Here is a 12,551-nt window from a genome sequence, read left to right on the forward strand (position 1 = left end):
GGGAGGAGTGAGGTGGGGTGGTGGTTGGGCATATGGGGTTACAAACAGTTATAATTTTGTGGATTGTTTTATTTCGTTATGTTTTGTTGAGATGCAGTCACAGATTCAAGAAAGCTTGCACAACTACCGACATTCTCCGATCAGGGCATAGCCTAGCTACCCATGTATATGTGTCCTGTAACTACACACAGGCCATTTGTGATGGACTCAGAGACTAGCTCCTTCACAGTGCTCACTTAGAATGTTAATGGCCTGGGGGACAAGATTAAAAGAGGACTGGTGTCCTCATTCATAAAGCGGGTTCGCCCAGACGTGGTCCTCCTGCAGGAGACCCATCTTAAAGGTACGAAATGCGAGTTCCTTGCGAGGGGAGCATACATGGTCCTTGCACATGGGGGATACACCTCTGGTTCTCGGAGTGTAGCCATCCTGATTAAAAAGTCCCTTCCTTATAAGGTAACACGCATGTGGATAGACCCCCAGGGAACATATGTGGGAGCGACAGGCACATGGGGTAGACGGAAGGTCACTATTCTATCAATCTATGCCCCTCCGAAGCTACAGACTAGGACCTTACCTGGGGTGACCAACATCCTCCTGGGGACACCAGGCACAATACATATTATAGGGGGCGACTTTAACGACCTAATGTCCATCCCCAGGGACCGATCCGGGGACCACGCTGACCCCCCCCCCCGACTACACAATTAGCTCGACTGACAGACACACTGAGTTTGGTGGACGTGTGGAGGCATCTGCACCCAGAAGAGCGACAGTATTTGTACTATTCTAGAGCTCACGGGACACACTCATGACTGGACTATGTGTAGCTCCCTCAGGGTGTCTTTGAGAATATCTTTGAGGCGGAATATATGGCCAGAGGACTATCTGACCACTCGCCCTTTTTTGTTAAGTTGGGGGGGACACCCAGTGCGGGACGAGGGAGTTGGAGGCTATTGAACTGGGACCTGCAGAATAAACGGGTGCCACAGAGCCTCCGGGCTGACATAAAAGTTTATTTTGCAGAAAATCTGGGGTCGGTACAGTCGGGCGTCATGTGGTGGGAGGCATATAAGGCGGTGCTTCGTGACAGGGCCCAAAACCGAATAGCCTAGGAGAAGAGGAAGGCACAAGAAGAGCTGGCCACGCTGGAGGCACAAATTCTTGCCTGTGAACAGCGGTACATTACATGCAGAGACCCACAGGTCCTCTGGCAATTGACAGACACACAGCTGCCGTACGGGGCCTTAGCGACAGAGGAGGCTAAAACACAGGCACAGACAATCCTACATCAGCTGCATGATGTGGGGGACAAATCCGGAAAACTATTGGCTTGGCTTAGTTGTAAGGAAATGGAATCCCGGTGGGTAGCGAAAGTAGTAGATCCTCAGGGAATGACGTAGACAGAAGATGTACAGATAATTCAGATGTTCGCTTCCTACTATCAGAACTTCTAAGAAGCCCGTGAATTGGGAGCCCCGTCGGAGATATTAGCTTACGTAGGGGCTGTCCGGACCCGTCTTTGGGTGACGATGGGAGGGAAGGACTAGATTCGGATATAACAGTCGACAAACTCAAGTATGCCATATCTAGATTGCGTCCTGGGAAGTCCCCAGGCCCAAACGGCCTCCCTGTGAAATTTTGTAAGAAGGGCCGGATCTCTTGGCAGTGCACCTCTTGGCGCTGTTTCACGATGCGTCTCAGGAAGGTGTCCTACTCCTGGATCTCCAAATAGCCATGATTATTCCTATTTACAAACCGGGGAAACCCCCTAATGACTGCGCTTCCTACCGCCCGATTTCCCTCCTTAACACAGAGGTAAACATATTGGTGACTATTCTGGCTCTCCGTCTACGCCAAGTCATCACTACCCTGGTGCACCGGGACCAAACGGGCTTCCTACAGGGCCGTGCGACTAGACTGAACTTGCGCAGGACCCACAATTGGCTCATGGAGGTGCAAGATCCTGAAGAACTGCATCTGTTCCTATCCGTATATGCAGAAAAAGCATTTGACGCTGTGCACTGGCCTTTTCTGGAGGCCACCCTGGTTAGCACCTTGACTGCTGCAGCAATTCCCCCTCTGTGCTGCAGATCCATGATCCCCATTGGTCATGACGAGCTCAGCTCGTCATCAGCACAGGAGCAGTGTACTGCATGACGAGCTGAGCTCGTCATGAGCATGGAAGGGGTTAAGTTTGGTGTTGGCCCCAAGTTAAGACACTGGAAAAGCCTCCTATACGCGGACCCTTGTGCCCGAGTTAAGGTTAATGGCCAGTTATCTGAAGATTTTCCAATCAGACAGGGGACCCGGCAGGCTGTCCGCTATTTCCTTACTCTTTGCCCTCACTATAGAGATAGTGGTATGTGAGATTCGGCAGCGAGCGAAGATACTTGGGTTCCAAATTACACCTTCTAACGAGGGGGGGAGAAAAGATCTCACTCTATGCAGATGCCATCTTATTATATGTTACTCACCCGGCTGCCACAATCCCAGCCTTGTTTGATCTCATGGGCCGATATGGGTCCTTCTCAGGATATGCCATAAACTGGCGCAAATCGGTCATATATAGCCCAAGAGCCTTAGAGGTTTGGCCCTCTTTCCCAGGGGTCTTACAGATATTGCAGACTGGCTTCACGTATTTAGGTATTTATCTCACCACGGATAGGAGGCTCTCGTACCAGAAAAGCATTCAGCGGGTCATAACTAACTTCGCTGCCGACGCAGTGAGGTGGAAGCCCTCCTTACCGGATATTGAAGCTTACTACTGGGCAGAGCATCTGACCCCAGTTAACGAATGGATACATGTCAAAGCAGACCACCCCACCTATAGATTATAAAGAGATACCATAACACCCCGTACGTGTCTATACTTTCTCTTTGGGGGTGGGGCAGGGGCTGCCTACTCCCGGCTACGCAAGTCACATTAGCAGTTTGGGACAGAGCGACGAAGGCACTGGGCTGGGCATGCAAACCAACGAAACAGACGCCCCTCTGGCACTGCTCCTGGTTGAAGGAGCTCCACAAACTTAGGGGCTTTGAGGGATGGGATGCCATAGGCATCTCCACCATAGGGGATATCGTGGACAAGGGAGAACTCAAAAGTTTCCAAGTGTTAGCAGCAGACTTTAGACTACACATTTCCCAGTTTTTTAAATATGCGCAGCTGCGCCATGCCTGGTTAGCAGAAAGTACACTTTCCTCCTCACTACCAGAATATGCACCGCTAGAGGGACGCCTACTACAAGAACACGTACTCACTACGTCAGTATCACTATCATACCGGACCCTGAATAATAATGCACCAGACAGACTGGGGAAATTGAGGGAATCGTGAGAATTGAACCTAGGTACGTTAGAAAACATTAACTGGGAAGCGGCCCTGATGCATCGTAGAGAAGTGGCCATTAAATTCCGCCTCGGACTTATTCAATACAAGATACTACACAGAGTGCATTACGACAGGGCCTGACTCCATCGTATGCGCCAGCGACCCGACTTGCTTGAGATGCGGCCAGCCGCAGGGGGACTTCTACCATACCATCTGGGACTGCTCCGTCATACAGTCATATTGGGAATTAATATTCGGGGAACTGAGCAAGGTTTTAGGCGAGACACTAACCCTAGACCCCAAATTCATATTACCGGGCATCCTCAGAGATGTAGATCTGGGTCGTCCACAGCTTATTTATGCAATGTAGCAAACCGAGACGTAGCTCGCACATGGGGGGTGGCGTTACCTCCACAGCTTCGAGAATGAAAGATTGGAATAGATATGTACATGGCGGCAGAGAGGGTCACATACAAGGCGAGAGGGTGCCCGCGAAAGTTCCGTAGGGTAAATGGAGAAAATATTATGGTATGGACTGGGTGCTGACTAGTCGACCAATGAGCGGGGCCATATTGTACCTCTGCCAAGGTAACCAACCAGCCTGTTTTTTGGACCCTTTGGGAGACGCATAACATGGGGGATGCCGCTGCAGGGATCAATAATTGACTGGGAATCACAGATCCATACAGCCTGCAAAGGGGAGGGGGTGGGATTTTACATGATGTGGATTGTATATAAATGTCTTTGCACGAATGTAACCAAATGTGACATGCTCTTTGTTTTTTGGATGATTAAAATGGGAATAAAAATATATATTTTTTTAAACGAATCACTTTGATTCCAAAGTATCCCAACAGTCCTAGGGATAGTTCTAAGTGTTTCCACATAAAGACTAAACATTATTGGGTATAAAATGGAGTCTCGAGATTCCAATTGTTGTAGAGTGACGTTGCTAGATTTAGAGTTACCTATTTTTACCGTTTGGGTTGAAGCCGACAATAAGGAAATGCACCATTTTAAATCTACATCTTCAATGCTCACTTGTACTTTCTGTTTGTTAATCAGAGATATTTGATTGATTGCCTATATGAAGGTAGCTGATAAGCCTAGACGCAAAAATAGGCTCAAGCCTAGACGCAAAAATAGGCACAAGTTTCCCTGGGGCAAGATAGCAGATTTTCATCAAGAACGTGTAGAAAAGCTGTTTATGTATTGTAGCCCTTTCTGAACCCAGATTGAAAATAATCTTTTAAGAGTTTATTAGATTGCATTTGATGAGACAGTTGGGCGAGCTGCACAGCTTTCACTTACCTTCCCTATGAAAGGTAGTCCTGAAACCGGAAGGACATTTTGACGGTCATAAATGTCCAAGCAGGGTTTCTTCAAAAGCGGTGAGGCTTAACCAAGTTTTGGACAGGAAACAGATTTTAAAAGAATGGTAGAATACATTTGGCCAGTTCCATAAAAAGGTTTGCAGACACTGCATCCGTGTAGTGTTTCTATGATGTTACATTGGTTATAAATTCAAGTAACCCATATTCAAAGATTTCAGTACAATGAGACCAGGTCATCTAAACTTCAAAGTTCGACTTGTAGTTGACTGCAAGGTCAGTGGCTGGTGGATGTTTACCCTCTAAGGGGCCGATTACAATCTTGTTAGGAAGGGCTTGCCGAATCCGATTCGGAACCCTTGTTTCTGACCGAATCGTACACAGTTTCCAATGACCGATTACGATGCCCGGAAACCGTTAGGGCTGTCCAAATTGGTCCCTAAAGGCATTCGGACTGGTTGCGTCTTTCGGAGCACAATTGTACAACTCTATGGACCCGGTTTCTGAGCGAGCAATTACTATGATCAATTCGGACAGCCGTTCCGAATCAGTTTCTCCGGAACGAATCGGCTGCGGGAATCTGTCTTTGGGGGCCCATAGCAGGCCTCCCTTCACTCAGAATCGGGCCCATCGGGGTACCCAAGGGACGCCCTTTTCAATCATGCAGAGTGCAGCAGTTCCAGCCACAGGGTGCACGATTTTCCCCAGCTACCCCTTTCTGGAAAACAGGCTTCCATTGAAGATCCCTCAGTCGGATTCACCCTAACCAAGTCGTCCAGAAAGCATTCCGGGACCGATTCGGTACGAATGCTTTCCGGACGAGATCGTAATCGGCCCCTAAGTGAAGAACTTCACAAAATCTTAACATTTGGATTCGAGGATGTCACCAATACAAACAGACGTCAGCTGTTGGACTATTTAACTACTTCAAAGAGACATTTTGAGCGATTCTAGGAAGTATCCAGTAGCAATTTGATGTATGTGTACTGCTCCATGTAAATGCTATTTTTTTATAGTTTCTTATGGCAAGGATGAGCTGAGTAAGATTAGATGAATAGGGGTTTGTCTCAATATATTTTCAAGCTTTTTAGTTTTTTCATTCATCTTATAATGAGGCCTCTAATTGAGTAAGTTTCTCCACTAATATTTGTATAATCCCTACCACCAAATTAATACAAAATCGCCAGGTGACAGCCTTAAACCCCTCCCACTCCTGTAAGAGAGAGGAGGCAGAACCCTTGTTATCTACAAAATAGGAATCAATATGGTCAAGTAAGAATTGTTGAAGCACTGTATCATTCAGTACTGACGGCTGTAAAGACTAGGTCGGGATCAGCGTAAATTGCTTTCCGCATGACAGCACAACTTGCAGTGGGTTATGGTTTGATAGTGATCGAACGCAGTAAACAGCCACCACCCACGAGTAGATTTCTGGGGTGCCCACAAATGTATCTGTTCTACAGTTACTATGGTGTATTGGGAAGTAAAAGTAGTAGTCCCTCCGAAGCGGGAATTTCAAGAGCTGAAGATCTCCAAGCTGCCAACCCTCAAGCCTTCAAGTCAGGCCCAGAATGCTCGTGCTGCTGGGATGGCTGAATAATGTGGGAGTAGAAGCATAAAACGATCCAAACATGTATTAAGTACACAATTAGAATCTCCTCCCAACACCCAATGGTCAAGACAATATTAAATCTGGCCAGCCATTCAACCTTTGCTTGACAGAGCTTGTTCTTGAACATAACAAGAAGTGCTCAGGTCAATGCATGCTGAGTATTGTAATTAAATGCTTTAAAAGGCTGGTGCAAGTGTATTCAATGTATAGATTTGTATTTGCTCCCCCTGCAAAGCTTACCTCTCTGCTACCTCTCCCCAAAGGTTACCTTCAGATGAAGACTCTGCTGTATGTCTGGGATCAATATATCCTAGGGCTGGACCAGCCTGCCTACAACTGCCTTCCATCCTTCGGTCTCGCCTTCATCATACTCCTTCGAGATCATCTGAAGGGCTGTCATTCGGTAGGTTTCTGATCTGAAATGCACATCATGTAAATGCATGTAATCTATCCAGGAGGTGTAAGTTTCTTCTGTAGTGCATCAGATTATGTTTTACTGATCTGCAAAAGTGAGTTACTATACTTTATTGTGAACCACTTGTGTGAATTTCCTCCTTCTGGTGACATAGAAGCAACTCCCCTCTATTGTGAGACAAGTATCGCTGATCAATTGAATCAAGCATTTGTTATGTTCTAGCTTGAATGCAGACAGAAGATACTCAGCCAGATGTGCATACTCAGATTACTTTATTAGTTATACCCTTGCTATCACAGTTGTCATTCTACGTTTAGGGGCGCTGGTCTCCACCCATTATGTCCCTAAGCTATCCTGTCCTAGAGTGTCACATGTTCCCCTTCCTTCCTGCCTTTTTCCACCCCCCTCGTAGGGAGTGGTGTCCAGTGTTGAGGCTGTGAACTTTGAAGACTCTGTCCTGCAGGGTCCTAGTTTCCTTACACCATGATATACCCCACCTCCTTAGAGAAAAATGCCTCATCTCTAACATGACATCTTCCCCTTTCTTTAGGAAGGAAGATGAAAACTTTTCCCCTCATTTGGGGAGAGATCCTTTCGCAGTCTTTCCATGCACATGGTCCTAACTCAATGTTCATTGAGTCATTTGAGAGTACCTGTTGCTTGGGACCGTGTGGTTTTCATGTTTCTGTGCAGCTCCAACTGATGTGACACATTGTGGTTAGTAGCTAGTGCTTGCATTAAGTTATCAAAATGTGGTGAGCTATTCTCAGTCTGGCAGAGAGTCTCAGAGTTAGATATTGTTTCCTGTGATTGTCCACCAGAGTTTCTTGACCTTGGTGTTTGGTTGTGGAAACATTCTTTTGAATTTGAGGTGTCTGATGATTGAGTTGATTCCTCTCTAGATTGTGATGGCCTGCTCCCTGAGTCCAACTGAGTAGTATTTTCAGCAGACCATGATGAAGTGTTCCATGGGTCTTTTTTGTTGGTGGTTTTCTGTCTGGTACACCTTGAGTGTCATGTGCCCTTCCCTCCGCTCTGGTACTAGTAGCTGATGAGTTTTACTTTGCTTTAACAGGCCCCTGCCCATCCTCATCTGAGCCAGATAACTTTTGTTCATGTTGTCAGTGTTTGTTTCATGCTTCCTCTCTCCGGGTTATGTAAATCTTTTTTGTATTCTTCTCATATGACATTAACCAGAGACTCTCAGATCTCATGCTTCTTTTGTGTCTTTCTTGAGTGTATTTGTATGTTAATTTCAAGAGTATTTACAAACCTTCTGTGGCTAGCCTATTCCTCTCTCCTCTTGTGGTGGTCATCTGTGTCACTTTCATAGGCTGTGCCTCTGCTTGAAATCTCCTCACATGTGTCTGAGATGCTGTATCCCACTCTCGTTGCCAGCTGTAATGTCCTAGTTAGGGGTGGGCAATAAATTTCGTCTGCGCATGTTATGTGGAGTTCCATCCAGATTCCGCCAACCGCAGCATGGCACAGCTTTTGCTCACGTGCAACTTGCCAATGGTAAGTTGGCGAGCGAGAATTGGCATCCCCTAGTGCGATTATGAGGTGCTATGAGAGCACCCGGCGAGATATTCTCAATACGGGCGGTCACGACCCTTTGCGGTGAGAAAGCTGCCACCCGAGTAGAAAGTCTACTCAAGTGGCAGCAAAGCCAACTCGAGTGGCAGTACCCTCTAGCGCGCTCCGTGGTGCCATTTGCACTGATGTTTTAGAACGTAACAAGCTCCCGGTGCTAAAAATCAGTGTGAGCTGCACGACGTGCCGATTTCCCCATTTTCTGGATCTCCGTGACATCTTATAGAATTTTTATGCAACTACACAGAATTTTGTGGAGTGAAACTCCACGAGTTCCACCCACCCCTAGTCTTAGTTTGCATGCAGACAGAAGACACACAGCCAGATATGCATACTCTGCCTACTTTATTGGTAACACCCTCGTTATCCCAGTTGTTTTTCTACATCTGGGGGAGCTTGTCTCCACCCATGTGTCCATAAGCTATCCCATCCTAGAGTGTGCCTTTTCCCATCCCCCACAGAGGAAGTGGTGTCCAGTGTCCTGGCAATGAACCTGGAAGGACTCTGTACTGCAGGGTCCTAATTTACTTACACCAGGACAGCATTGAAAGTAATATTGAAAGATTTCAGGGAACACCTTTCGCTGTTGCAGTGAACGTGAAAGGAAGCTACAAGGGCACTGCTCAGAATTATTCATACAAATCGAATCATCTTCATTGGATTGCTCCAGAGATAGCTACCCTGACATCGGGTAATTTCACTTCTTTTGACCATTATAGAATAATAGTTTAAATTGCCAATCAAGAGAGCATAGTCCTACAATTTACCATTTCAAAGAAACGCATTGCTTCAGTGAATAACTATGGGCCTGATTATAAGTTTGGTGGTGCGGAGCAGGACCGCCATGCCTCTGCCCCACTCTCGCACTGCTAAACTTGTGTGCACACCGCCCACCAGATTGCGACTTTTTTTGTCACTGTGGCCGATTCTTTGGCAGTCCCACAGCGGTGCCCTATGAAATAGGCACGGCAATGGGAATGTCAAAGGCAGTACCTGCACAGCATGGACTGGTGCAGTCTATATCGTGCAGGTACTGGGGTGCATGCACACAGCGGGTTACAATATGTGCCCCCCTGCATGCACCCCATGGCCCTGAGGCAACAGGGGGCCATATGGGGCCCCCTTTGTTTCCTTTCTGCCACAGTTGTCATGGAGTAGGAGCCGTCATTAAAACAATGGCAGACAGGAAACTCGTAATATGCTTAGCAGGACTGTGGCGGTCCTGTATAACATATTGCAGCCTCAAGATCGCTTTGCCCTGGCGGTTGCAGTGGTGCGATGGCAGTCCTACAGCCCTAGTTGTAATAGGGTGTCCGGAAGACCGTCACCACCGCGCCACCGTAGTCTCATATTCAGGCCCTTACTTCTGTTGAATTGTTATGATGTATGTGTATGTAGCAATTTATGAATAATAGTGTGAACAAAAAGTGATCATAATAATAAATTACTCTTTGTTTTGTATAAAGGCCTGGAATTGGGTCAGTCGCAAAATGTTACCAACTGGATCTTATGCACATAGAGTTGCATTTGAATAAAATGGCATAAACACCTAGGGGAATTACTAAGGAATTGAGGCCAGCACGGTAATCAAGGAAAAGTCAAAAGGCTTCCCTGTACCAATTCACCATCAGGCTGAATACATTAAAGGGTTATTATTAAGGCTGATAAGTCAAACCGTAAAATGATGCAGGATAAAGGGTGGGCTGGTTAGGATTGCAGAACAGCAAACACTGCTCTATTCTGTTAATTACAAATTAACCATTACTGAACACCAGCAAAAGTATGCAGAAGAGGGAAAACCTGAAGAAAAGCTTTGTCTTGGATAAAAGGAAAAGAGCCCCCCTTACGAGAGCTGACTGGATTTTTCAGGGGGAAACTGAAAACCGTAACTATTTGGTTGAGCAAAAATGCTACATCTCAAAACAGATATTGCTGTCATCATTCAGAAGCCCCTCCTAAATGAGTGAAAGGGAGTACACATTTGAGGTCAATTAGAGGGACTCCTTAAGAGTGGCACTCAAATGCCCACAATGCTGGCATTATTATTTCTGGAAAGTTCCACCCACCAAGGTCTCCAACACTCTACTCAGCACTGGTGTCATAAACTGTTACTGTAAACACTGCAGCTTTCGTGTGTGAATGAGACAACATCTGTGCCAACTCCTCAATACTTAACTTCACTGCAACAGACATGCCAAGTGTCCTCCCCTTCTGGAGTCTTCACAACTTCTCTTGGCGCTAGGTATGCAAATGAAGTCCGCCCAAAGAGAGCTGCACATAGTTATCAAGCATACATTCTTTTTATCTTCGTTTCACATGACAGACACCACAGCTCATATTGATTTGTAGGATTTTTTTTTATTTTTTTTATTTTACGGAGTTTTATATAACGCAAACTTGACCAGAATCAGAGCGCCTTACATAGCACCAGTTGCGTTACAGGAGGACACAGGGTTTGCAGAGAGCCTCAATCTGTGTCTGAAGAGCCATATGTATCACCAATGTTTGTGAAGCAATGATACTCAGAAGGACTTTCTAAGATGGAATAGAGCTGTCAGCAAATCATATACCATGCAAACATTACACACAATCCGGCCAATTGTTATTTCAACCAGAGAAGTGACTACCAGGTACAGCACTCTAGTTGTTTGACTATACTACCTGATGCTAAGATGGCCTCTGGAGGTAAAGAATGGAAAGAACATTTAACAAATGAATCCTCTCACCTAGAGATCCACCTAGAACCCGGAACAGCAAGCTTACCCACAGAGGTTTAACCCCTTCGATGCTGATGACGAGCTCAGCTCGTCATCAGCCACGAGTGACTTGTGCGGATGACGAACTGAGCTCGTCATGTAACGCGGTTATTAGAAAACAGCCGCACAGCGCAAAAATAACCGCAGCAGCGATGCGGTTAACTAAGAATGATGAGTCTTTACAGCATAGCAATCTTGCCATACAATAACCACACAAAAGGTGACGGAGGAATGCTTGCAAATAGTCTAACCACTGGCAATCACTCAGGGTAGCTTTTCGGTCTATCATTTTTCGTCCACCATGCCACTCAACAAAGAGGCCCACTTTATCTTATGCAAATCTGTTCTGACCTTACTCCTCATGGGACAATCCATCTGAACTGCCAGGCAAGCCTGACCACAGGTGCTCTCAGAGCCACACTATGTGTTTTGGGGTATATAAAGCTGCCCAGGGGTGCAGGCAGCAGGTTAAATCTTCAGGCATGCGGATACCTAACAGACATCAGGAACAAACTACTCACCTCAAACCTTGTCCCCACTCTAGTTTCACCCAATTATCCAGGTAAGTCATACCTCATAGAGCAATCTAACAAATGCAACTGGTCTCAGCAGTGGCATTTTCAATGAAGCTGATGCAGTAATAGAAGTAGGGCTGATGGCCATGGCTTTGGGGGAAGGGGCAGGTTAAAGGTCAGATAATGCAGGAGTATTGTTTGGCACGCACAAACCTAACGAAAATGAGGCCATCCTGCCAGCCTCCTGTAGTTTGCTTTGTCTCATGTCCCTTGCTACAGTTTCGAGTCTGAGGTCTACAGTTTACTATGGGTTGTCTTGTTTCAAGTCTTGTGTTATCTTCATCTCTAAGCTCACTGTCACCTGCTCTGCATGACTCTTGTTTGGAGTCCTTTGTAGGTCTCACCTAGGACAACACATATGCGCTGTCGCTTGAGATACATTGTGTTAACTATAAGAAGCTTGGAGTCTGCCCATTGCTTTTTTTGTTGGAGTCTCTTTATTAAGTTTCGGTACAAAACAGCAGTTAGCAACAGAGGCCATTAATAAACCACATTGGAAGTCCTCCTATAGCTTACCATTCATTGGCTTCTTTGTCAATCTTGTTTGCTCTCTCCTAATTGGCTAGCATATGTCAATTTCACTTCCTCTTTGTTTGAGAGGCACATGGACCAAGTATTGATTGCTACATTTTGATTAGTGTCCTTCTCCTGCATAAGCTGTCATTGGGTTACTATTTTTTCTTCTTCTCTTGTCATGTTGCTTCTCCCCTCCCGCCCCCATTGTCTGTGTTGTTATAAATGAGAATGTGTTTTACTCTTGTGTTTTTGGATTGGAGTGTATGTATGTAAAGTTCAACCAATCCTTTTTCTTTGAATCAATATGTTGCATTTATGTTGTTCTTCCAATATAGTTTTATTTGCATTCTATATTTTACCCATTGGATTTTAATGGGTAAAAAACAAGAAGTTCTGGTATGCAAACACTGGACGGCATGATC

General features: G+C 45.8%; 1 protein-coding gene across 1 annotated transcript in view; it reads left to right on the plus strand.

Moving 5' to 3' along the window:
- Window positions 1–12,551, plus strand: part of LOC147730267 (uncharacterized) — a 545,933-nt gene that overhangs the window by 292,233 nt on the left and 241,149 nt on the right. Inside the window, exon 9 of the mRNA XM_086954056.1 lies at window positions 6,538–6,677. Within this exon, the coding sequence (XP_086810182.1) occupies window positions 6,538–6,677 (140 nt within the window). The remainder of the gene's footprint in view (window positions 1–6,537; window positions 6,678–12,551) is intronic.

Source organism: Lissotriton vulgaris, chromosome 2_1 (assembly GCF_964263255.1).
Source record: "Lissotriton vulgaris chromosome 2_1, aLisVul1.2, whole genome shotgun sequence".
Lineage (NCBI taxonomy): Eukaryota > Metazoa > Chordata > Amphibia > Caudata > Salamandridae > Lissotriton > Lissotriton vulgaris.